The 26,346-nt window shown below is 47.7% G+C and overlaps 1 protein-coding gene across 2 annotated transcripts in view; it reads right to left on the bottom strand.

Moving 5' to 3' along the window:
* Window positions 1–26,346, bottom strand: part of FLT3 (fms related receptor tyrosine kinase 3) — an 842,728-nt gene that overhangs the window by 488,819 nt on the left and 327,563 nt on the right. For both annotated transcript variants that reach the window (XM_069639890.1, XM_069639891.1), the window contains exon 6: window positions 19,198–19,358. In XM_069639890.1, coding sequence (XP_069495991.1) covers window positions 19,198–19,358 — 161 coding nt within the window. The remainder of the gene's footprint in view (window positions 1–19,197; window positions 19,359–26,346) is intronic.

Here is a 26,346-nt window from a genome sequence, read left to right as displayed (position 1 = left end):
GTTCACCTGTGCTCTATGCCATTATCTCAGCTCTCCTCAAGCTCCAGGTCTTAAAACCCCCGGCATGCTGGGGATCGCATTCAGCCTATCAGTGCAGCTTGTGCTAAACTGCACTCTCACTGCATCCTCTTAGTCCTTGGACATCAACTCAGTGTGTGGGCCTTCCATCCTCTGCTTCTCATTTCTCTTGCCTTCTGCATCTTTCTTTACATCCACATCCAGGTCCACATCTTTGCGGCATCTAACAACTCAGCCGAACTCTTTAAAATCTGCATGGAGCTAGCCAATCATGCCACAGTCTCTACCTCTCCTGTCCCCTCCCACGCCCTCTGCACGGCCCTAGCTTCTCATTTCAACTCTAAAACTCAGGACATCCTGTCCTCTCTCTCTTCCTCTCCTCTTCCCCCCTCTACTCCCTGCTCTTCCTCGTGCCCTTTTTTGGCCACCTCTTCTCCCTCCTTCTCTTCCTTTCCCTTGTTCTCCCCAGACAAGGTTTCTAGACAAGTCCGATCTATGAAAGTCTCATCAAAATAGGTTCACCCCTGTTCCTCCAAAACCATCAGGGACCACATTGACACCTTGGCCCCTGCTCTGGCTGACTTCTGCAACCACTCCTTCGCCACGGGGGTCTTCCCTTCCCCCCTGAAGCACTCCCTTGTGCACCCTCTTCTTAAGAAACCCTCTGCCAACCCGTCCTGCCCAGCTAACTACCGCCCAATCTCCATCACTCCTTTCCTGGCAAACCCCTGGAAAAGCTGACCATCTCCCAGCTCAATCTTCACACAGAATCGGTTGGTTGACTCCATGACCATCAGTCTGACTTCAGAGCTGCCAGAAGCACATAAACTGCTCTCCTGAACATCCATGAAGACCTGCTCTCCAACCTTGATTCCAACACCCCCTGTGTCCTCACCTTACTTGATCTCTCTTCTGCCTTTGACATGGTCAACCATGCCATCCTGCTCAACCGTCTCCGTGATAACCTATCAGGCCCTGGCTTGGCTGACTTCTTTCCTCTCCGATCAACCTTTGCTGGTCCAACTTGGGTCGTTCCCCTCCTCTATCTCTATCTCTGGTGTTACCCAGGGGTGTAACCTCTCTCCCTGGCTGTTCAACCACTACCTGGCACTTCTTGCCCACTGCATTGCCACTCACTGTCCCAACTTTCAGTGCTATGCAGATGACACGCAACTCATTTTCAGGCTCCCTTCCACCACCTCTTCTCCCTCTCTCATCTTTGACTGTCTGCCTGCTATCCAGGAGTGGTGTGCCGCCAATGATCTATGCCTTAATGCCAGTAAGACCGAGATTCTCCTCATCGGCACATCTTATTCATCCTTTCCTCTCACTCTCTGGCCGGCCTCTCTTGGCCCCCTCTCCGCTCCCACCTGTAAGGCTAAAAACCTCTGGGTCATCTTCAACTCCACACTCTCCTCGCATCTCTGATGTCTCTAAGAAGTCATACTTCCAGCTGCACCTCCTCAGAGGTATTGTTCCTTTCCTCTTCTTCCCCCAGTAGCTCACTGTCTCCAGAGCTCTTGTTCTCTCCAGGCTGGACTACTGCAACAGCCTCTTTCTAAATCTGCCTGCCTCTACTCTCCGCCCTCTGCAACTCATCCAGAACAGAACGGCAAGAGTTGTCCTTGGCCTGAAGCCCAGAGATTGTATCCCTCCAGAACTGAAATCTCTGCACTGGCTCCCAGTGGCAGCGAGAATTATGTTAAAACCCCTCTGCATTGTCCACAAGGCCTTCTGGGGTCAGGGGGCTCAATACCTTCAACTCTCGCTTCCTAAATATCTTCCGTCTCGAGCTCTTCGCTCATCCCCCTCCAACTCCCTCAGGGTCACTTGCTTCTCCAAGCAATGAGTTGGTGGTAGATCACTTTCTTCTGCTGGGCCCTCCCTCTGGAACAGCCTCCCTGCCTCTCTGAAACTTGAGGAGAACCATCTCAGGTTCCGGAAGCACCTCAAGACCTTCCTCTTTGTTTCTGCTTTCTCTCCTCTCACCTGCTGACCTCCTGGCTAAACTTGAAACTGCACTGGTTACCTGGCTACCCTCTGATCTCGGGCCCAGGTCCCCTCCCCACCAGTTGCACACCTGTACACCTGCACTACCCCCCCTGGCAACCCTTGCACTCAGGGTCTGTTTCTGTATCCCTACAGGCTAGTGTACAAATTCCTGCTGAAGCATCCCACGATGCTTAGAAGGACATTATTATTATGATATTATTATTATTATGTTATTTATTGAGCTCTGATACAACTTTGGGAAGCAATTGAGTGCTTTACAAACAACACAGTGAGTTAAGCAGAGAAAATGGGAGTGGGAACTAACAACAGAGGAGGGCAGGCAATTGGCAGCAAGGGATTTTCAAGCAACCAGGGGAGGAAACAGTAAGGATAAGATTACTGAGTCTCAGGTTGGTTGAAGAGTGTAGGGAGTGTGGACCTATGTCTTAGGGAGGAGTCATTCCTTGCAAAGGAAGGTTTTGAGCTCTTTCCTGAACTGCAGAAGAGATGGGATGAGGCTGGTGTTGATGGGGAGGAGATTCCAGAGTCTTGGGGCGTAGAAAGAGAAGGCATGTTTTCTGGTTCTTTCCTTCCTGCACCAGCACAGTACATGTCTGCGCATGTCTTTCTGGTGGATCGTAGGCCTCCAGCGATGCTGAGTTTCTTGGTGAGGTAGCCTGGGGAGAACAAGATAAGGGCTTGCAGCGAGTGCTCGTCCAGTTTCGATGAGGGTCAGGGTGATGTGGTTAAATTTGCAGAGTCCTTTGACGAATCATGCTGCTGCATGCAGGGCACATCTCAGGGGTGCCAGAGTAGTCGCCGGAAGGCCTTCTAAAAGGACAGAAGATCTATAGTTTTCTGGAATGAAGGGCTTGATTCTACGCACAAGAGAAATTCTGTACCAAGCCATTTGTGTCTTCCTTGCTATGTGCTATTTGAAGATGAGGTCGAAACAGAGAGACTTGGTGCAGGTAGTCAGCTGTGGTGTGAAGCTATCAAGGTTTGTAACAGATAGCCTCGTCTGGAAGTCAGGGTGTTCAGTGTTGTTGGTCAGCAGTAGGAGTGCAGTAAGCACTGGACAACCATGACTGGATCAATGTGAGGCAGGCCATAAACCTGTGGATGGCTTCGATGGACATCTGAGTATTGGTGGATGCAGCTGTTGTGTAGAGCAAGGAGGGTGCTGAGCGGTTCCATGTAAAGATTGAGGATTACGGGGGACAGGATGGATCCTTGAGGGACTCCATAGGTGATTGGTAGAGTTGGTGATCTGGAGGAATCCATTTGTACAAACTGTTGACGATTAGCAAGGTAGGATTTGAGACAGCTGAGGATGATGTCACTGAATCCCATGTAACGATGTAGATTGTCGGTGAGTGTCCCGGTGAGTGTCCAGTACTCTACTGTGTCAAATGCTGCTGAGAGGTCAAGGAGAACCAAGAGGCAAGGATGGTCATCATCAAGAATTTTAAGGGCATCATCGATCACCTTGATGGTAGCTGTTTCTGTGCTGCATCTCGGTCTGACGCCAGATTGGTAGGGCTGAAGGAGGCTATTGGCTTCAATGTGTTGTAGGAGTTGAGTGGCTACTGCTTTCTCAAGGATCTTACCTAGGAAGGTAAAATGGGTGATGTGATGGTAATTGCTGAGGTCATCAAGGCCCAGTGTTGGTTTCATGAGAAGCTGGAGTATTTGTCCGGTCTTGAGGGTCGAGAAGAAGGTGCCTTGAATTTAGGGAGCTGTTAATGATCGTCAGGTAAGGGAGAAGTGCTTCACTCAGAAGGGTCTTGATTACAGAAGCAGGGAGGATGTCACCTGCACATGATGTGGCCTTAAACAATGCTAAGGTGGCAGTGAGGTGTTTCATAGTTAGTGTCCAGTTAGTTGTGGATTTGCAAGATGGGATGTGTAGTGAGCTGTCAGTTGTGGCCTTGGTGTCTATGTTTGGTGTATCATGCTTATCTTGTTAACAAAGAAAGAGTTGATGGCTATGGATTTTTGCAATGGAATGCGTCATGGTGGTTCGGGTAGATGGTTGAAGCAGAGGGTTGAAGTAGTGCTTGATGGCTTTGAAGAAGGATTTGCTTTCATTGTTGGCCTTCTCTATAGTGTTTTGGTGGCCGTGGCAGGGGCGATAAGTAGTCTGCATGTGGCACAGAGTTCCTCGAGCAGGGTGAGGTCAGATGCTCTGCAGTATTTTTGCCAATTGTTTTCTTGTTTTTTGATGGTTATTGTATTTAAAATCAGTTCTTGAGTGTACCATGGTGTGTAGTTTTTAGGCCTGCGCGTGTGTTCTTTCACTGCGGAATGGAGGTTTAAGGTGATGATTGGTGAGGCATTTCCATGAGATCCTCCACTGGGATGTTCTTGAATGATCTGAAGGCTTTTTTGCTGGGTTTCTGTTGCGTTTGAGAGGTGTCATATGACTAATCCCAAAGGAGAGTGGCAGATGGACTGACCAGTTGAGCTGGATAGGAGGGCAGTGATGGAGAGTGACCAGGACTGTGATGATGAGGTCGAAGGTATATATTTTTTCATTATGTATTTATTTATTTATTTAGCATCAAAAGCCCACAAGCAACAGGCACTGGACGGGCAAAACATTAACACAAAACGACAAACAAAAAGACTGGACAGCAAGAGTTACCAGAGAGAGATGTAAGTTACTCAAACAGGTAGGTTTTCAGTTATCGACAGAAGTTGGCCAAGTTAATTTTGAGTCTCTGGGTCAGAGGTAGTGAATTCCAAAGTCGGGTTGAGGTAACTGGGAAGGATTTCCCAAAACCATTTACTCACTTGAAGATTGGTTGAGTCACTAAGGCCTGGTTAGAAGAGTGAAGGGCTCTTACAGTAAGGTGAAGGTCCACCATGTATTTAAGGTACACCGGGGTGTGTCCGTAGAGGCATCAGTGGATGATCATGGGCACTTTAAATTGAATACATGCAAAAATTGGCAGCCAGTAAAGGGATTTACAGCTACTAGAGATGTGATCTTTGCTGTATTTTGGTTTAACAATTCGTACAGCATCGTTTTGAGAAATTTGCAATTTATCCAGGTTTTTCTTGCGGGTGCCAAGTAATAATGCGTTGCAGTAATCCAGGCGTGAAAGAATAGTGGCACGTGCAATGTATGCACAGTTGGTTTCTGAAAGAAACGGGTGAATATTTATAAGTAAAGGAAGATGGTATGAGCAAGATCTGGAGATCTGGCTAACAAAGGTGTCTGCACTAAGAGAAGAGTCCAGATAGGAAAATAGGGTCTTTAATCTTTTTGCGGTTTGGGTTATTACAGTCGTGAATCGCAAAAGACTGGTAATCAAATTGCAGCTTGCCTCTCACGTGGGGGAGTCCAAAAACCAAAAGCTTGGTCTTGTTGCCATTTTGGGCACATCCAGTGATGGTTCAGCCAAGACGCAATATGGATGTAGTTGTGTTTGAGGCTTGTGGATTCTAGCTCATAGATTCCTGTAAGTTCCAAAACTAGCTGGGTGTTATCAGCATAGTTCGTAATAAAGATCGAATTCTTTTCCAGGACATCACAGAGCGGTCTGACATAAAGATTAAAAAGAAGTGGAGACATACAGGCCTCCTGAGCAACACCAGAAGTAATGGGTGATGTGGAAGAAGTAGCTTCACCCCAGCACACTCTACAAATTCGTTGGGCTAGGAATGACTGGAACCAAGTAATAGAGTCTTCACAGCATTGACCAATGTTTCTCAGGGTGGAAAGGAGATGTTCATGATCCAAGAGGTCGAAGGCGGGCGACACAGAAGGCCTGCACTTCCTTCGTCAGTGATATCAAGCATATGGGACAACAGGTCGATAAGGGGCGTTTTAGTACTGTGAAAAGGTCTAAAACCCCATTGTCAACAGTGTGAAATCCCTGTGTTATTAGTAAATGCTTGGTATAGGATGGACGCAATATTGTCCCGGATTTTTGGCAGGAAGTTACAGTTTGTAATTGGTCTTAAGTTGTTAGAATCGTTAAGGTCTAGGCTAGGTTTCTTCACAAGGGGAGTAACAGCAACTGCCTTGAAAGATATAGGCACCAGTTTGCGTCAAAATGAAGAGTTGACAAAGCAAACCAAGAAAGGACAAACTATTTCCTTATTTGCAAACACTAATTTCGGAGGGATAGTTTTTCCTGGGCATGATGAAGGCAGAATGTTGGTTAGTATTTTGACCATCTCGGGGGTAGTGACGGAGGAGAAAGAGAAACTGGAGTGCTCTTCTGCAATAGATTGGGACATAGGAGGAAAGTCGGGAGTTCCTGAATCAGGTTGTTCTTAATCCTCTCCCAAGCTTTTGACAGCTTTGTTTCGAATGCCCGTTGGGCCCTTGTACAATCTTGGTTACAGGTGATAAAGTCGGACAGCAAAGCTTCTGGCTTTTCCAAAAATTTAAGAATTTCAAATATTTTTGGGTATTATTATCTGCCTCAGAGATCTGCCAGATGAAAACATTCTTTTTGGCATCAAGGATTGAAGATTTATAGATTTTATTCCAAATTTGTCCATATGTTCTTGCTTATTTCAGATGGTTGCTTGAGCCATATAGACTCAACTTCCCTTTTCCTTTTTTACAGTAGGTTAAGGTCTGCAGTGGTGGCTTATATTGTCCCTAATGATTTTAATCCTCGTAGGCGCGAGTCTATTTTTCGAGCAGCTAAGGGTGAACTTAAAAACATTAACTAAAGTTTCTGGGAGTCAATGTTCTGTGTAGGTGACACAATGTTATGCACAAATTCCTGTAGGTCAGAGGTGTGTATTTTGTTATAGTTGAGACTGAAAACCTTTTTAAAGGGGTTCTTGGCTTTCGAGGAAGGATTGTGCACCTGAATAAGAAAGTCAATTATGTAGCGGTCTGACCAGATACAGGGAGTAGTGTTAGTTATCCGGACTGTCATATTTCTGGCCACGACCCAGCTGAGAGAATTGCCTTTCGTAGAGTTCGGATCACTATTAGCAACAGTGCAGTCACAGTTATTTTAACCAGCTACTAAGGCAGTAGCTTCTCTGTCATGATTGTTGTAAAGCCACTGGTTGAAATTGCCAACAAGCAGAGTAGAGCAGTTTGGTCCGCTCAGTCTTCTGAGGAGGTGCAAAATGTCCTCTTTGAAATCTGGCATGTCAACAGGGGGACAGTAAATGGCAATAAGGTTGATACAACTGTGTGGGGTAGGAATCATTTTTAAGTGTAACATTTCGCAAATCCGCCAGGGGCTGGAAGCCTTAAAAATGTCAAGCAATGTTTGGCAATAACTGCCACACCTGCCCCGTGGCCTCGGGAGCGATTTTGACGGAAAATGGAGTATAAAGATATTACCTTTCCTGTGAGTTGGGTCTTTTGTGTGCTGTGTGAGGTTCTAGGTGTTGAGTAGGCAGTGGAGATCTTGCTTCATTGAATTGTTTGCTGGGTTTCCAGGGATGTTGAAGTCACTGAGGAAGATGTTGTTGGCATGCATGAGAGACATGGTGGTGACCAAGTCAGTGACGTCTTCGACGAAGGAGGTGTTGGGCTGAGATGGTCTGTAGATCAGATGAAAAGTGGCTGTGTCCATTGGTGAGAGCGGGAAATAGCAGGATAGGTTTTGGGAAGAGCAAATAGTGTCAATGTCCAGTTGGGTGCATGGCCATGATGCTTTGTGAATGATGGTGAGGCGTCTGCTAATCTATTTTGTACTACCCCTGTCATAGACCAGGTTCGGGTGAATGTAAAAAGCTTCCTGTGATCTTCTTAGATACCCAGCAGCATGTATCTGCCCAATAGAGAAATGCTACTGCATTTCACACGTCACACATGATATCATAGAGGAAATGGCATAATGTGTGGCATGGTGGTGTCACTATCAAACTATGATGAATCCTCTTTCTACACAGTTTGCATGCTACCACTAACTGCATCTGATAAAACAAAGCAAATCAGCTGCACAAGTATACAGTTATTTCATCTTAAAATTGTATTACTAATTAAAGTGAAGTGCAACCACTCTTTGGCCCGATATTTTACCTCATACCTTCTTTTATGTTATTTATTTTATTGTGGTATGTAAAAAGTGTGCAGGGGATGGGAGTCTCCATCACTTTAAGACACTCTACTTTCTTTACATATTGTGGCAACTTCATGTGCCAGAGTCGTATTTTCATCCCCAGCACCTTAAGTTATTGTGAATTATACATATAGTCTTTCTTAAAAACTAGAAGAAAACAGATGTGCAGCAAACCCCATTGTACAGATACTATGTAACATGTGTGGACGCGGATCTAATGGGTAAAAGCTTTAAATAGGGCAGACCTGCGTCTAAAGGCATGCCATTTACATAAGCAACCTGTTATTTATTCACAAAATCACAAAATACACAGCATGGTGTTCCAAACATCTTACATACCTCTGAGGAGGGATTGTCAAATAGTTATGGGTGTTCAAGATGGTAAGGATGGGAGTGGTAGAGGCGGATGGCGGGTTTGAGCTGGCTGTTAAGGGAGGAGGATAAGTAGCCGGTGAAGAGGAGACATTTTAAATCAGATCTGGCCGTGACGGGCGGCATACATAGTACAGGATTTAAGTCTCGAGATATGTGTAGGCATGCAGCATGGCACCCAGAGGCATCACTGTGGCAAGAGGGGGGGGCTATAGTCCTGCGTCTTTTGGTTGTAGCCCTGGGTAGACACTCGGGGGCAACGCCAAAAGGCTAGCTAGCCCCGAGTCCCGACTGTCCCGACATTAGAGTAGCCCAAGATCTTTTCCAGACCTAGCAACTCCCCTGATGGCACCGATGCATTTACAATTCTTTCCTTGCCTGTGGGAAGTGAGCTAGTGTGCATGCATGCAGTACATTCTACTGCTTGCTGTATTTAAAAAATAAACCTACATCCCCAAATGCCTTTTGTGCAGGCAGTGTACCCGTTGAAACTGTGTTGTGGGGTTGTGCATCAGAAGTGGTAGATGCTCCATGGATTGCATTCCTCATCCACAAAGGGAAACGCACTGAGATGTACCTGTCGCTGCACTTTTTCTGTGCCATGCCTGCCTTGTTTCCTTCCTGCTTTGTTGTGACTGAGTTAGAAATGCTCAACTATCAAAACACTATCATTGTCCTGCAATGAGGAATAGCCAGGTCATTCCGACATAGGAGGACCCGGTAATTTCTCTTTGCAGGAACTATTCCCCATTCCCATTTGAGCCCTAATAGGGCTCAATTGGGAATGGGGAGGGAGGTAATAACGGGCACATTACAAGTGACCCGTTATTACCTCCCTCTTCCCCTCGCAGGACCCAGAAAAGACATCTGGTTTTACCAGACGTTTGGTCCGGGTCCCGCAAAGGGAACCTCGTAATCGGTGCTCAAGGAATGAAGGGGGCCGGTCCCGTAACGGCCCCCTTCATTCCGTGAGCGCCAGGGTCGTAATGAGACCCCCTATGTGGCTGGAGGGCAGTTTCTAGACCACACCCAGGTAGGTCCTTGGGGCATATGCATATGCCAATGCCAGGCGAGGACCCAAAACTTGGATATGCATGTCTGTGCAGGCTGAGAGTTCCTTCGGCTTGCAGCCTGTCACTCCTCTTGCATGGGTCCTACTCATCTTTCTTCTCTGACTTCTTTCTATTCGCCACCTCGTTCACTTGGTCCCCAGTCTCAATTCCTCTTAACAGTCCACCATCCTCCACGTGCCCAATCTCGATTTCGCTCTTTTTCGCATCTGGCAACTTAATTCTGGAACAATTTCCCTTCTGATCTTCGATCTTTGTCTTCTCTCTTTCACACTCCTCTTGAGTCTTATTTACGGTCTCTCTTAATTTCTTATCCAATGCTTTTGCATATTTTACTACACCGATTTTTGATTGTCAAGCACTTTGTCGTGTAGCGCTATATACATTCGATTAAAAAAATACAAATACACAAATTCACTTTGTAGGAGATTCTGGATGCAGCATACAACACACGTGCTTGCATGAGCCATTTTTCCAAATAAATTACTTCATGTAAGAGTTGTTTACTAAACTAACCGATTAAAGAAGAAAAATTAGCCCAGGTTTCATGAGTTGCTAGGATAACCAATATGTTTGTGGGTGCAGATTAAGTTCAGCTAAATCCTGGGCACGTATGAGGAAGGGGAAACCAATTAAAACAATGATCAGTGCAACGAGGTCCTGTGCACCAAAAACCATTCATGACATAGACCAGACAGTTGTATGAATGTGCAGGGTTTCATATAGTGCCACACATCTAACAGAGAAGCACTGTTGTACTGTACCAGGGGGTACAGTGTAAGAATACAATAATAACAAGCATAGACTATTAAGGGTACACTTGAAAGGTCATGGAGAGAAGGAATACAGAGGCCTAAGGGAAAGGAGGACCCAGGTTTCGCTAATCTGTTGATGGGCACTCAGCTCGGCTTCTCCAGAAGATGTACTCCTTTGAGTTTCATGCAATTAGACCTTTCTAATTGCACTGTTATGTCCCTGGGTCTTTCTCAGAAATTCCCACCTTTGCCTTCCGCTGCCTTGCGCTGCTGTGAGAGAGGAAGCCAAGTGTGTTCCATCAGAAGACTCCTATAACGCAAGTCGTTAAGCAACTCACAAAATATCTTTCATGCCTTTTTCTAGGCTGGTCTCCTCAGACGATTCCATGGACAGCAAGTAATTTTGTAGCAACTCACACATTTCCCTGCTATTATCTATGCTAATTTTTTGCGGCTTTCTTTCTTTTTCTTTTTTTTACAACGCATTTAATACCAGAGACCCGTCTCTAAGCACGAAACTGGGATTCAAACACGTGTCGCTCTGTGTTGTCTTGCTTCCAAGACAAGGGGCCTCATTAGGACCCTGGCGGTAGCCGTGCCCTTATTAAGGGAACGGCTGCCACCGGTAATGATTTTTTAACAGGGCCCAGAAATGGGCAATAACCGGGGCATGCCGACCTTGGCAGACCCGGTTATTACCCTTTTCTGGGCTCCGGAAAAAACCATTCCCCATTCGGGCCCGTTAATGACGGGCCCGTTGTTAGCATCATGGACTGCTAACGGGACCCGCTAAGGACGTCTGGTTTAACCAGACGTTCCTTAGCGGGTCCTGCAGCAGTCCTCAGAATGTGGCTGCCGTAATGAACGGTGCCAAACCCTTACCGGCACCATTCATTACGGGACCGCAAGGATCCTAATGAGGCCTAAGGTGTTTCCCCTGAGCTATCCTACCGGCTTTATAAGGCAACTAGCAAAAAGTACCCATACTCTGCACAGGTTCTGTAGAAAGGCCCTCAATAATCTCACTTTCTTTGATTTTGGAATCATTTGTCCAATAGATTTTCACTTTTTGGGAGGCATTTGGAAAAGGAAAAGCATCGAAATTAGACAAAATGTAAATGTATCTGAGGCGGTGCAGTGTGTTGCAGTGTATTGCAATGCAAATATCTCAGAAACAGTGGGCCTCATTATAAGCATGGCGGTCCATGAACTACGGTACCGGTAAGCATGCCGGTACCGTAGTTCCAGGACCGCCATGCTACGAGCTGTGCTCGCGGGTGCCTGTCAGCCCACCAGGTCTGGCCTGGCGGGCAGAGCGGCACCCGCGAGCACAACTCATGGATGCACCGGCACTGTTATGAACGGTGCTGGTTCATCAGACCTCCCCATTCCCATTCAGCCCTATGGGGCCGAATGGTGATGTGGAGTTCCTTATTGCCGGCACTCGCAAATGGGCAATTACCGGGTCCGCCGACCTTGGCATGACCCGGTAATTGCCCATTCACGGGTGCCAGTAAAATCACGGGTTCGGCGGCAGCCGTGCCTTTGTTACAGGCACAGCTACCGCCAGACCCGTAATGAGGCTCGGTGTGTCCTAGGGGCTTGAAATGTGGTTTTGGAATATTTGAGTTTTGTTCTTTGTGTCTAGACGATTAAAATGAGCCTAATTCAGTCCTTCTACGACCACATTGATGTTTTGCCGATTTCAAGCAACCATCTCTTGTGTCAAGGGGCTGATATCCGAAGAAAGGGGTGGGGTGTTCAAATGTCATGTAGCCAGTAATGTCCGTAATGCCAAATTTGGTACAGATTGGTGGAAAGGCTTGGAATTATATAAGGAACAAACTAACAGATTTTCTGTTTTTTATATATAGAGATTTTGAATATGATCTTCAAAGTTTCTTTCCAGGTTTCCACACTTCTGATTGTAGTCACTCATTTCATTTCCAATCCAAAATACCTGGGTTAAATCCCAAAGGTCCAATTCACTGGGTTAGATCCCAATTGTTGCAAAAATGTTCATAGGGTTCGATCCCTTCTGCTGCGTTTGTACTGCTGTTCTCCTCCTCCTAGTGCTGTCGTGTCCCAACACTCTTCAGGGAGACTGTGTTGCCTTTCTCTTCAGGTGAATCCAATTAAATTGCTAATGCAGTCTCTAAGGATTATGGGAGCTGTAGTGAAATCATTTGTTCAATTCAGGTGTCCAAGGAAAGACTCCCCTCCAGGAACACACATCTTACCTTAACAGGGGGAGGGGGAAAACCATAACTATGGTTCTCCAATGTAGGGCAAAATATCCCCAGTGCTGCAGCCTCTGGAGTCCGGATCTCCACGTAAAAACAAAAGGGGGGTGAGGCGCGCACTCCAAATCCTGGCCAATATACTACCTGAAGAAAGAAAAAGAATAACTGGCTTAAATCCCAAAGTGTCCAATTCACTGGGTTAGATCCCAATTGTTGCAAAAATGTTCACAGGGTTCGATCCCTTCTGCTGCATTTGTACTGCTGTTCTCCTCCTCCTAGCACTTTCATGTCCCAACACTCTTCAGGGAGTAAGCATTATTTAGGTAGTCTTAGTCAGATTACAGCACACTTTTGAGATGGTGATTTAACCATCTCAGAAGGCAATGTAATTTGACAAAGAGTACTTAAATAAAACCATTATACCCAATAAATAGCTTGTAATGCTGAAAAACATGTACAAATGAGGCTTTACACCCTATTACATTAAACAATGACATAGTCAAAAATCTTCCATTGGCCATAGTGAACGGAAGGCTTTTTACCATGTTTATGCTTAATGTAACCTGTATATTCATACATGGGCAAATGCTGACATGTTGGGGCAAAACCATTGCAATTGTGTACTAATGAATGAGATTTTTTGGTTTCAACCAGTGGCATTTTTGCTTTGATTTTTTAAATAAACCCACAAATTAGCCAAAAACAAATAAGACAAATCTTTGTTCACGCGGTACAATCCACTAACCAACATAGAGCTTTTAGATACTTGATTGGTCACCTCGATCCGGATCCTAAAATCCTCTTGCATGGGGCACCGAGCCTGGGCGTGTTGAACCAGAAAGGACCAACCACAATGACTCCTGAAAGAGAAACAATCTGGTTTATAACGGGGAGCTAAACCTTTTGATGGGGGCACCACTGTGGCCTGCATACTATTTGTAGAAACACCAATTAGAATACAAAACAGAGTCATTAGTAAATGTCTATGAAATGCTAACAGATACCCCTCTCTCCTAACCCTTAAATGCTACGTCATCTTTAGCCAGTTTGGGGTTATGGCTGGGCCCTGCAGGTTCCCAGAATGCAACTCGGGAAGATGCCAACAAACGGCACTATTAACAGGCAGCTTAAGAACCTCTCGGGATGGTGGTATAGGAAGGAAGTATGAGTAGGTAAGAGAACAAGTGAGCAAAGGAAAAACTCTAAGGTAAAGTACGCAGCACACTGTAATAAATGTGCTAGACCCAGGTGATTGGTAGTTCTGCAGGGAGCAGAGGAACTGTGAGGAGGATCAACCCTGGGAAGGCAGAGAGGGACGCACAGAAGGACTGCACAAGCTGTATGAGCGATGAACGCATAGGGTACGCCAGAAGGCATGGTATTCTAAGCCCAGTAGGTGCAGGGAAGGGAGTGGAGGGGAGGGAGAAAGCAGGTGTGACAAGGACGCAGAAACAAAGAAACTTAAAGAGGGCTAAACCTCAACAAGAAGCTGATACGGGAAAATGAAAGAAGGGAGAGTGAAGGGAAACAAGGGAATGCACCAAAGAAGAATAGATAAAGGGAGAGGGCCTCACAAGGTCGATACAGCCATTGGGGAAAGGTCCCTCTAAGTAAAAGCCAAACAATGAGCAGGAAAAGCATTGCCAGCCATCCATTACCAGTAATCCTTGCCTTAAATCCTGTTTTTAGCTCTCTTGACCCGGAAGTGTTTTGCATATTAGGCTTTGCCCCTCGCCAAGGTGGCCATCTTTAAGTGTAACCTATTTAATTCTTCTTAATGTGGATTTCTTCACTCTTCCTCCGCATTTCCATGTATATATTCTCCAAGTTTTTCTGGGAATCCTAATACCTGGAAGATCACTCAAGTTACATCAAATTGGTTGACTTCACATCAAATTATTATCAGCTACCTTTCCATGTCCTGAAAACTCCATAATCCCGCCATGGCTGTTTAAAGTCTATGGGCCTCATCACCACCTCGGCGGTAACCCTTAAATCCGGCGGTAGCGCTATTACCGCCAGATTTAAGGGTCCGCCGAATCAGGGCCTCGGCGGATTTCAACCAAGCTCTGAGCTGGTGTGAAATCCACCGAGAATTCGCGCTCATACCGCCGGCGGGAAATCCGCCGGCAGTATGAGCGCAAAATTTCACCATTGAGCCCAATGGGCAATGGAGCATTCCCGAATGGGCTCGATGTGGAATGGGGACTTCCAAGTCCGCCCAACTCGTGATCCTGCGCTATTAGTGCCGGGGGCTATGACGGTTGCGCTAGTAGCCCCTGCGCTAATACCGCCGGCGTTACCGCCGAGGTCATGATGAGGCCTATGCGAGCACACTGCTAATCTGATCAACTCCTATAGACCATATTTCCAGGGCTATGAATATGACTCAGATAAACTATTCAACATACCTGCAGGACCCACAAACAACAGTTCAATCTCATTATTTCTCCAAAAGATCAAACCTGGACTAATGACAATCATGTCTGTCTCTAAACCTGAAAAATGGAAAGCATTTGCTTTTGCTCTCCCAGCTGTTCACATTCCCTTTCACATGGCTAGCTCTTGAGGATTCCAACTGCCTTCCTATAGAGCAAGAATTGGAGGAGCACTGATTGACAGCAATTTGTCCTTCATCCCTCAAATTTATTTCACAGTACAGAAAAAGTAATTTCTAGCATCACATGATGAAGAAAATCTTGCCCTACCTAAGAACACCTCAGAAATATTACTCTTGCACAAGCCCTTCTTCTCCCAAGATTAGATGACTGCAATAGTATCTGCTTGGGCCTAAAGAAGGAAGTTATCCGACAGCTTAAACCTCTCCAGAACAAACCAGCCAAACTACATTTCTCCCTCAAACCTTGACACCCCATTTCCTCATCCTTGAAGTCACTGAACTGCCCCCCTGTGGAACAGAGAATCGTCAATTCACCCCTCTACATTATCCACAGGTCTCAATATCACACCTCCAGCCACACCCTTGCAGGAACCTTAGAGCTGCATTCCCAAAACTGTCCTTACAATTCCAAGTTCCACAGAAGCAGACATGGAGGCGGCTCAATCACAGTTCTTGGCTCTACAGCCTTGAATAAGATTCCTGCCAAAAAAGGAATGAGCGATTTTAATGCTGCTTCTACCATGATCTTAAAGCCCACTTCCTTGCCTCTGCTTCCAATTGGTCCTCCCTCCAATCTTGTTATTTTACCACAACACGGCTCTGCAATCTATGTGTACAACTTGTCTTTATTACAACCTCCAATACTGTGTCTGTAATTTATGTAAAAACCATTCAGCTGTTTGCTACTATTAGGAATGGACCTTCATGCTGCCCTTATCCAGTAAATTCTTGTAATTATGTTCATGCTTAGTTGCTTTGATGTACACCTTTGTATCATGTACCTCCGGCTCGATCTCTGGCTTGTCCCTTAACACTGTATCTTTAACACCTTTTCTCTGATTGCAACCCTAAGGATGGCTTCTCGAGTTTAGGACCCTTGTGCGTTTCTGTAAATGCCTATTAATTCTCACAAATGTAAGTGTGCTTATATTCTGTATGATGTACCATTTGCCATAGTGTAATGGTGCAGATAAATGTGCCAGCCCCAACTTCTACCCCGCCTACTTACTATTACTCTAAATGTGAGAAGTATAACAGGACCAGCTGCCCCATGAGCCTAGGGATGAAAAACGATACAAGTTGAGGCAACGTCCATAAAACAGTGAAACCATTAATGCATATACATCTGTCATAAAGGATTAGTTATGCTCAACGACACTAGTAGGGATGTAATATAGGCTGAAGAATGTACAAGTAGTTTACTGTAAGTAACATAGGTTCCGGCATACCAAGAGAAGGACTCACTACACTGGAAGGGGAACTATAGGCAGATAAGGGTGCAGCATACAGGGCAGGAAAACCAAGGTAAGTCAGATGCACAAGGTGAATGTGCAACAAACTGACACCAATATAAGTCACCGACATGGAGGTGAGAGTTTAGAAGTGCAGCCATTTTCTTGACATGGAGGCCACAGCAGGCCCAAGAATTAGCAAAGCATTAGAATCCAAGATTTTACATTCACAAAAACACATCTAATTTAGAACCTGCTGAAGCTGCACAGATAGTAATTCACAGTGAGTGGCAAGGTCGGAATGCCACAAAGGGAGTAGTGGGTTAGCAAAACCTAGAGGGAAGATAACAGTTCCCAGGACACAAAGGAGTAGCCTCCCAAGTTAATTAAATTAATAGGAACACAAACAGCCATTGGTGTACAGGTGCATGAGAACAAGATGCCAAAAGACTCCACAGAAAATGGATGAATAGCACCTCAAGTGGTTACAAAGAGTACAACATACACGTTAGAATTAGATAAAGGTTCAATAAATAGGAGGTCATTCATTCTCCAACACGGTCCTCTAACATGTGACCAAGACACTGTGAACGCTGGTTGTTCATTATGAGACAAGCAACAATAGGACACCTGCTGAACTCCCTAGCAGACAGACAGACACAAGATGATACCCAAGGTGGAGTACCAAGCGAAGTGAAGGCCTCATCGCCTGGGAATGACAAGGAGTTGCTTTAATTGGAATTTTGGCAGCACATTGACTTCTCTCCCCCCAACTCATGTTTCTCTTTCATATCTTGACATCTGTTGTCCAAAGTTGGTGAGCAGATTGCCAACCAATAGAAATTCCTTGTGTCACACTGCCTATAATGAACAGTGTCAAGCAATTAATTATCAATGTGATGATGTTATTGAATGTATTATCTGAAGTAGGTTGGGCCCAGGAGGAGCCATCACATATGGTTAACCCAATCATAGAACTAACACCTATATACTATATATGTAGTTTACGATGCTAACCAATCAAATGTATTCATAGGTTTTGTAACTGAGATTGCATTATGATGACACGGCTGACGTGTCGCTTGTTTAAAAACCGCTCACATCTATTGTAACGTTAAGAGCTAATTGAGAGCTGTAGCTGGCCGAGATATAATGTTTTGAATAAAGCTGGGTTTTGCCATACACTTTAAAGAATCCGTTATTGAGTGTTGTTTTATTAGTGTGATAAAATTGGTCCACCTCTACAATATCATCCTTGTATGTGTGTCAGCCTGTTATCCAATATATGCATTGTAGCGCTCCCTGAGCTTTAAAGCGGTCCCACTGCAATCTAGCACTTTACAAAACATGAAAATAAATAAATGTATAATGGTCAACGGGCCAAGCCCAGTAGACTTTTCTGATGTCTCTGGGGATCCAGGGCAGGGATAAAGTCCTTCACCAAGTCCACGTATCCACAGATCAAAGCTGCAGATCTATCAGGTATCAAATGGCTCCCATGGAAGGGTACAAGGCCCTGTCCTGTTAAACGTAGCCGCTGGGCATGGGCACAGGCCTTGCCCATTGGGCATATCAAGTGCTCTGGGTTCGTTACATAACAAACCCAACATATTCACCATTTCTGGTCCCTAAGGCAACCATAACTCCACCACCAGTATTGCAAAACAAACAAAACTCGGCCACTGTCACTCACTGCTCAGGAGGCGATATATACTAACAAAAATGACATTCACAGACCCACACTTAGTACAGGACTTTATCAGCGAAAAAGAGCTAAAGAAATAGTATACCGCAAAATGGTCTTGGACAGTTTAAATTTGAAAATCAAGAGAGAGCAGGGTTATTGGGCCACTGACACATTTCCAACGCAATGCATGGGCAAGGCAGCATGTATGGGGTCTTCACTGCACTAACCTCTCCAAACTGAAGAGTACAAAATAGCTACACAGCAGTACTTTGCAGTATTTGCAGTTGACGGGAAATTGAACTCATTAGAATTCTTTCATTCATTTAGAAGCATGAGAGCGAGTGTACGGTCTCCATAGATTTTAAAGAAATTAATTTTCAATTATTGTCGAATATCTAATATTTTATTTTCAAAGAAACAAACTTCTTATGATAATTGTACAGTAATTCAACATAGGTATTTTCAACCAACATGAATGTTCAAAATTGATACAGTTTGAACGACGTGTTTCGCACTGTCAATGTGTGCACTTTTTCAAGGACTTTATATCTGCAAAAATAACCGATCAAGTAGCATGTTACATTTGCCATATAAATGAATGGACATCCACAGGGTCATTCAGCAATCTCTGCTATAACTTGCCAAATGCAGTTTCTCTGTGCAGCCAAGAATCAATTCCTCCTGAAATGGCAAACGAATGTGGGGATCACTGAACACCACCTAAACACAACAGAGACTATTGCTGACCTGCCAGAGTAAGTCATTTTAAATTTTATGTGGCAGCCAACAGAAAAGAACATAGCACCTGGAAAACATCATTGGACAACCTGATTTCCAAGAGAAGTCGGCTCAATAAGAGACTTCACGGTGCTGGCCGCGTTATGGTTGCTTTTTCGGTAGCGGTAGAGTCATGGTTGCTTTATAAACCACAGCTGCTAAATGAAAAGGGTTTATTTGTTTTTGACTGGATCCCTAACACCCATTAAAGATAGAATTTTCACTGTTTAAAAGTAATAAATCAAACACTGATTTCAGTTACAAAATAATAGAGATTTCCACATAATGGCCTGTTATGAAAATCCACCAGTTATCCAATGTCTCATTGTTCAACAGCATGTAGGACAGTGCAAACAGTAATTAAACACATAAAGGTTTTACCTGTTGTGGGAAGTTTTGTGCATTCTCTGCCAAGCTCATTGGTGGCACAGCACCATATCACTTTATCAAACAGCATCTTTGATTCAATTTCATGCTCTACCTTTTGAATCCCACGCGCATGTCCATTTGTAAGGTAGTCTTTACCTGTTTTCTCTGTGCAGCTGTAATGATAAATGCAAATATTAAGTCATCTTTGCGCTGCCTTTGCTGTCACATATTTGTGAGCTCTAATGAAAAGAGACTCAGCAGACATCTCAAGCCAATGTCAGGCTTGGGTAACTTGTCCAGTCTTTTGTTTTCTTGGCATTCTGTTACTTGTGTTGCTGAATTTATCACTGTAAAAGCAAATAAAACAATTACTAGAATGCAAAGAATGACTAGAATTGTGTGGGCTACCAACACCTTACAGGGGACAACTTAAGATCGCTGAATCTGGCTCTGCAGATACACCGTTGTGTATTGTGCGTAATAATAATATCTTTCATTCACGTAGAACTTCCTGCAGGATCGCTCATAATCATTTAGCGGTGGCACAAGTAAGGAAATCCTCCTAAAATCATTAGCTACCAAGGGGCTAAAGAGACTACATACTTGTGATTACAGTCGGATTGGAAAGTCCATAATTTCCCCATCCTCTAAACCCCTGTCGGTCACAGCCAACACACTGCTCTTCACCATCCTGACGCCGTTGCACCTCCATTCCCCTTTATTATGCCAAGATGCTGCACATTCTTTGAGGCTTCTACCCTACACCGTATATCCTTTCTGCTAGTTGTTTCATTGTGAAGAATCCCCTGCAGGGCTGCAGCATCACTCTGATATTGTAGGTCAAGTGCTGCGTCAAAACATGGTGAGTTGTGACTGTTGGTGTTGGGGCAGGGAGATTTCATTTTGGACTGTGTGAGAAGATTTCCGGCTGTGTGGGAGTCAACAGGATAGACCTCTGGGCTAAATGAGAAGGGATTGTGGCATCCTACCCCAGCAAATGCCTGACAAATATCTGACCAACGCCTTACCCTGCCTCAACGGACCCTGCCCTTGATGGGCAAAGGTCCCAGCAGGCCACTGTGCATAGCACTGGAGCATCGTATCCTGCTAACTGACGTAAAGAATGTGAAATGGGTGACTGCCGTCCTCAGATTTTAAACTGACCATCCACTCAACCTTACGTTCTTGCCTCCCATAACCCTCTGCGGTAATATTTGAATTTCCACACTGTCCCTTTCCCTAATCTGACAATTTGCAGATTCTTGCCTTGTTCCTCATGTTGTACAATGTATCTATTTGTGACAGAGAAACGGGGGAGGGTAGAGCGAGAGAGAGAGAGAGATGCCATTGGGAGGTTGAGAAATGGAACCTGTCTGCAAATGACATGGCGTAAGAGTGCAGGGTTGCAGGTTATTTTGCCTTGTAAGGTGCTCCTCCAACTAACTGACTCCCTCCTCAGATTTCCTACCACCTTAGACTACACACTTAAACCCCCCACAGCAGGCCACCACAGGCCTAGCCATTAGCACATCAACACTAACAAAGCCACAACTTAGCTCTCGCCTTCAGCCCAGTTGCATTCTCCCACTTCAGCAGCTAACCAGATCCAAAGCGAGGTAATCTACCAGATCTTGGGCACTTTCCTATGGAAAATATGCACTCAGGTTTCTCTGCAAAGCCTGTAGAAAGCAGATTTAGCATGCAAGAATCAGATACTTCTGACCTGCACCCATCAAAAACCACAGGTTTCCCATCTGCCTTTCCAACTGTCCCGCTAATGAACCCCAGCCCCCCTTTTGACGTACAGAGCCAATCGCATCTACTCCACCAGTAGTGGCAGGCAGCGCTATAATAGACCACTTACATTACACTGCATTCCATTACATAAGCACTGTAGTAAAAAGGTGTTAATCTTACCCAACTAGTTAAATTATGGGTCGCAATGTGGATTAATCTGCTTGTTACTACAGAAAATGATTAATTCCGATTATGAATTTGTGAAAATAATGAAAGCATGTTTAACATGTGCACAGTGTGTATTCTACGTGACAATAGTTTAAATGCTTCTAATCTCTTGTTTCCTTGTAAATAATAATATATTTTTGATTAGTAGCACTATAAAACAATAGATGCTTTTTGAATTATGCCATGAAGTAGTGTATAATATGTTGAGAATGCTTATCTCCTTTTGAAGGCTCACTTTTTTACAGAGGGATAGTTACAGGCTTTGTGAAATTTGTAAAAACCTGTTTAAAAGAGTTTCTTCTGGGAAACCTTCAGGCCGATTCATGGAAATACAGTCAAAAGTATCGCACGCGGCTGGCTCAGAGTGTTCCCGTGCGAATGTCTGCGCCAGCCGCGTGCGATAAAATCCATTTCAGCGCACATCGTATTCATGGATTAATCCTCCAAAACAAGCCGTGGCGCAGCGACCCTGCAGCAGCGTCAGTTACGCCCCTAAGAACGCCCTCGCACAAGGAAAAGCCATCAAAACTAAAACATCGCAAAGGGCTGCGCCAAACCTTGACCAGTTTACCGGACTGCCAAAGCGGGGAAAGTGTAATACGGGTTTCGTGGTAACACACGATCGGCCTGGGTGCGTGGATTTCAGGAGTACGCGAGAAGTATCACACGCGTTTGGGCTGTGTGCGTGTATTCCAGGGGTGCGCGAGAAGTTATACACGCGTTAGGGCTGGGTGCGTGTATTGCAGGGGTGCGCAAGAAGTTTTACACGCGTTAGGGCTGGGTGCGTGTATTTCAGGGGAGCGCGAGAAATTCTACACGCGTTAGGGCTGGGTGCGTGTATTACAGGGGAGCGCGAGAAGTTCTACACGCGATTACATCATGGTACGTGTATTTCAGGGGTGCGTGGGAATTTCCACACGCGATTGGGCCCGTGCGAGCAGGGTACGCGTATCTCAGGGGTGCGCGGGAAGTTCCACACGCGATTCCATCAGGGTACGTGTATTTCGGGGTGCGCGTGAAGTTCCACACGCGATATCAGCAGGGTACGTGTATTTCAGGGTGCAGGGGAAGTTACACACGCGATTCCAGCAGGGTACGTGTATTTCAGGGGTGCGCGGGAATTTCCACACGCGATTTCAGCAGGGTACGTGTATTTCAGGGGTGCGCGTGAAGTTCCACACGCGAATTCCGCAGGGTACGTGTATTTCAGGGGTGCGCGTGAAGTTCCACACGCAATTTCAGCAGGGTACGTGTATTACAGGGGTGCGCGGGAATTTCCACACGCGATTGGGCCCGTGCGAGCAGGGTACGCGTATCTCAGGGGTGCGCGGGAATTTCCACACGCGATTTCAGCAGGGTACGTGTATTTCAGGGGTGCGCGGGAATTTCCACACGCGATTCCATCAGGGTACGTGTATTTCGAGGTGCGCGTGAAGTTCCACACGCGATATCAGCAGAGTACGTGTATTTCAGGGTGCGGGGAAATTTCACACGTGAAATCAGCAGGGTACGTGCATTCCAGGGGTGCGCGGGAAGTTCCACACGCGATTCCATCAGGGTACGTGTATTTCGGGGTGCGCGTGAAGTTCCACACGTGATATCAGCAGGTTACGTGTATTTCAGGGGTGCGCGTGAAGTTCCACACGCGATTTCCGCAGGGTACGTGTATTTCAGGGGTGCGCGTGAAGTTCCACACGCGATTTCAGCAGGGTACGTGTATTTCAGGGTGCAGGGGAAGTTCCACACGCGATTCCATCAGGGTACGTGTATTTCAGGGTGCAGGGGAAGTTACACACGCAATTCCAGCAGGGTACGTGTATTACAGGGGTGCGCGGGGAGCACCACAAGTGAATTGCACGTGTGGGCCCTCCCAGGTGTTCCCTCTACACCCTCCACGGCCCCTGCAGGTGGCTCACAACACAGGGGCCTAGCCTGCACATGTCCTGCAGGCACCCCATCCACCATGGCCATGCCCCCCAGCCAACCCACATGTCAACTTGCACTACTGGCCACCAACGCATGTCCCCCTGCACCCCCAGCCACCAGGGGCAGCCTCCACCAGGCCCCCACCCATGTCTCCCACCACCCCGACCCCCCCAGTCACCAGGGGCAGCCTCCACCAGGCCCCCACCCATGTCTCCCACCCCCCCACGCCCCAGCAGTGCAGGGGCAGCCTCCACCAGGCCCCCACCCATGTCTCCCACCACCCCCACCCCGCAGCCACCAGGGGCAGCCTCCACCAGGCCCCCACCCATGTCTCCCACCACCCCCACCCCCCAGCAGTGCAGGGGCAGCCTCCACCAGGCCCCCACCCATGCCTCCCACCACCCCCACCCCCCCAGTCACCAGGGGCAGCCTCCACCAGGCCCCCACCCATGTCTCCCACCACCCCACCCCCCAGCACTGTGGGGCACCTGCCAGCAGGCCCCCACCCATGTCCAACTCATGTTCCCCACCACCCCCACCCACCAGCACTGTGGGGCACCTGCCAGCAGGCCCCCACCCATGTCCAACTCATGCTCCCCACCCCCCTCACTCCCCAGCACTGTGGGGCACCTGCCAGCAGGCCCCCACCCATGTCCAACTCATGTTCCCCACCACCCCCACCCCCCAGCACTGTGGGGCACCTGCCAGCAGGCCCCCACCCATGTCCAACTCATGTTCCCCACCACCCCCACCCCCCAGCACTGTGGGGCACCTGCCAGCAGGCCCCCACCCATGTCCAACTCATGTTCCGCACCACCCCCACCCACCAGCACTGTGGGGCACCTGCCAGCAGGCCCCCACCCATGTCCAACTCATGTTCCCCACCCCCCCCACCCCCCAGCAGTGTGGGGCACCTGCCAGCAGGCCCCCACCCATGTCCAACTCATGTTCCCCACCACCCCCACCCCCCAGCACTGTGGGGCACCTGCCAGCAGGCCCACACCCATGTCCAACTCATGTTCCCCACCACCCCCACCCCCAGCACTGTGGGGCACCTGCCAGCAGGCCCCCACCCATGTCCAACTCATGTTCCCCACCACCCCCACCCCCCAGCACTGTGGGGCACCTGCCAGCAGGCCCCCACCCATGTCCAACTCATGTTCCCCACCACCCCCACCCCCCAGCACTGTGGGGCACCTGCCAGCAGGCCCCCGCTCATGTCCAACTCATGTACCCCTGCACCCTCCACCAGGCCCCCACTCATGTCTCCCACCACCCCCACCCCCCCAGCAGTGCAGGGGCAGCCCCCACCAGGCCCCCACTCATGTCTCCCACCACCCCCACCCCCAGCCACCATGGCCAGCCCCCACCAGGCCCCCACTCATGTCCCCTATCACCCCCACCCCCCAGCCACCATGGGCAGCCTCCACCAGGTCCTCAAAATTCCCAATCATGTGCGTTATGGTCAGCCTCCACAGCCAAAAAGCCCTACCAAGTAACCCATTCACCCACATGGAAATTGAAATTACATGTTACACCCCCAATGTCCATAAAGCAAATGAACCCATGTCCGTCACACACAATGGTTGCAATTGAATGGGAAAACACCCAACATGACATGCATGAAACCAATGAGATGATACCACACAGTGAAGTATGAAAATAAAATTGTATTTAAAAAAAAAAAGCAAATGAAAAGAAACAAACTACAATGTCAATGAAAAAAAGAGAAGCTGCATGTCCGTTTTAAAAAAAAAATACTACAAATCCAAATCCAAAAAAAAGTTGTCAAAAGTCACATCAAAAATAAAATCAATCCAATGAAGAACTATGTACAAAACATCCAAGGGTCCATGAGCCCAACTGAACAAAGGAAACCTACAAAAAACCCTAACTAAAATGCAACTATATACAAAAAGTGGAGCAGTGTCCGTCGACTCCAAATCATAAGAAGAAACAAAGGAAACCTAAAACTAAAGAACTATATATAAAGGCGGCGGGCAAGTCCAGCGGCTCACTGCGTGGTGTTCCGGGCCAGGGCATCATCGAACTCCTGTTCGATGTCCCGGAGGCGGTCCTGTTCCATGGCCCCGAGGGTCCGCAGGGACGACGCCGTATCCTCCTCCAACCCCCTGCGGATTGCCTCGAGGCACTCGGCCCGCCTCAGGGCCCTCCGCATGGAGTTCTCCGCCCTGACCATTGTGAGCCGCGCCTCTTCCGCCCGCCGCCGCTCCGCACCTATCTGCTGGCCCAACCGCTGCCACACAGAAGACACACCCCGTCCTGGGTCAACCTGCCCTCCGGCCGATGCCTGCCCCTCCGATGTTGAAGGCCCCGAGCCGTCATGGCTCCCACCACGTTGCCGCTGCTGCTGTGCCTCTGCCCGTGCACTGCCTCCTGCTGCCTGCACATCCTCCACCGGCTGGGGTGCAGTTGTTGATGTGGCCACCCCTGCTAGACGTCAGACTCCCGACTGTGGCAGGGATGCCTCCTCCACCAGCCTGGCCGCACCGTCAGAGGCAGCTCCACAGGGCACCCAGGTGACTGATGGGTGGGAAGATGGCACAGAGGACGACTGGCGCGTAGGGGGTCCAGTTGAGGAGGGGGTCGGAGCAAGCCCCATCAGACGGAGGAATCCGGCCTGGGTGACCTGTCCCAGCAGGCTGACGTGGTCAACGAGCCATTCGAGATGACGTGCAGTCTCTCCATGAAAAGACTGCAGGTCACCTCGCATGGCCCGTTGACGCAACGCCACACCAGCCAGGACAGGCTCAACCCGGACCTGGATAGCCACGTCCGCATGCAGAGGAAGGCCAGTTGACGTGAGCTCATCCCCTGCCTGAAAATGGGTCTGGACGTAGGCATCCCTGCTGGTGCAAGATGATGCAGGGACAGGATCGGGGACAGGATTGCACACAGGCACCTCCGTGGCGGCCTGTGCTGCCTCCTGTCCCTGGTCCTGCACTGCACCACTAGCACCAGTGCGATCCCCACCTCCAGACCCCGTCTCTGGTGCTTGCACGGCCTCCTCCTCCACCAAACCCCCCACCATCCTGGATGACTCCGTGCCATCTTTCCCTGTTGGGCCCTGTGGGGTCCCAGCTGCCCCTTCTGCTGCCGAAGAGTCCAACTCCAACCTCCGCCTCTTGGACCTCCCCCCGGCAGCTGCGGCCTGGGACGCGGCACCGGACTCCTCACTCCCCGACGAGATGACAACCTGGGAGGGGAGCCGGGCCTTGCGTCTCCGGCTGGCGGTGGGATCCCCGCCGC

The sequence above is a fragment of the Ambystoma mexicanum genome, chromosome 7q (genome assembly GCF_040938575.1).
Source record: "Ambystoma mexicanum isolate Mex_15411 chromosome 7q, UKY_AmexF1_1, whole genome shotgun sequence".
Taxonomy (NCBI): Eukaryota; Metazoa; Chordata; class Amphibia; order Caudata; family Ambystomatidae; genus Ambystoma; species Ambystoma mexicanum.
The sequence above is the reverse complement of the archived record's forward strand: the minus strand, read 5'-3'. Positions and strand labels throughout refer to the sequence as shown.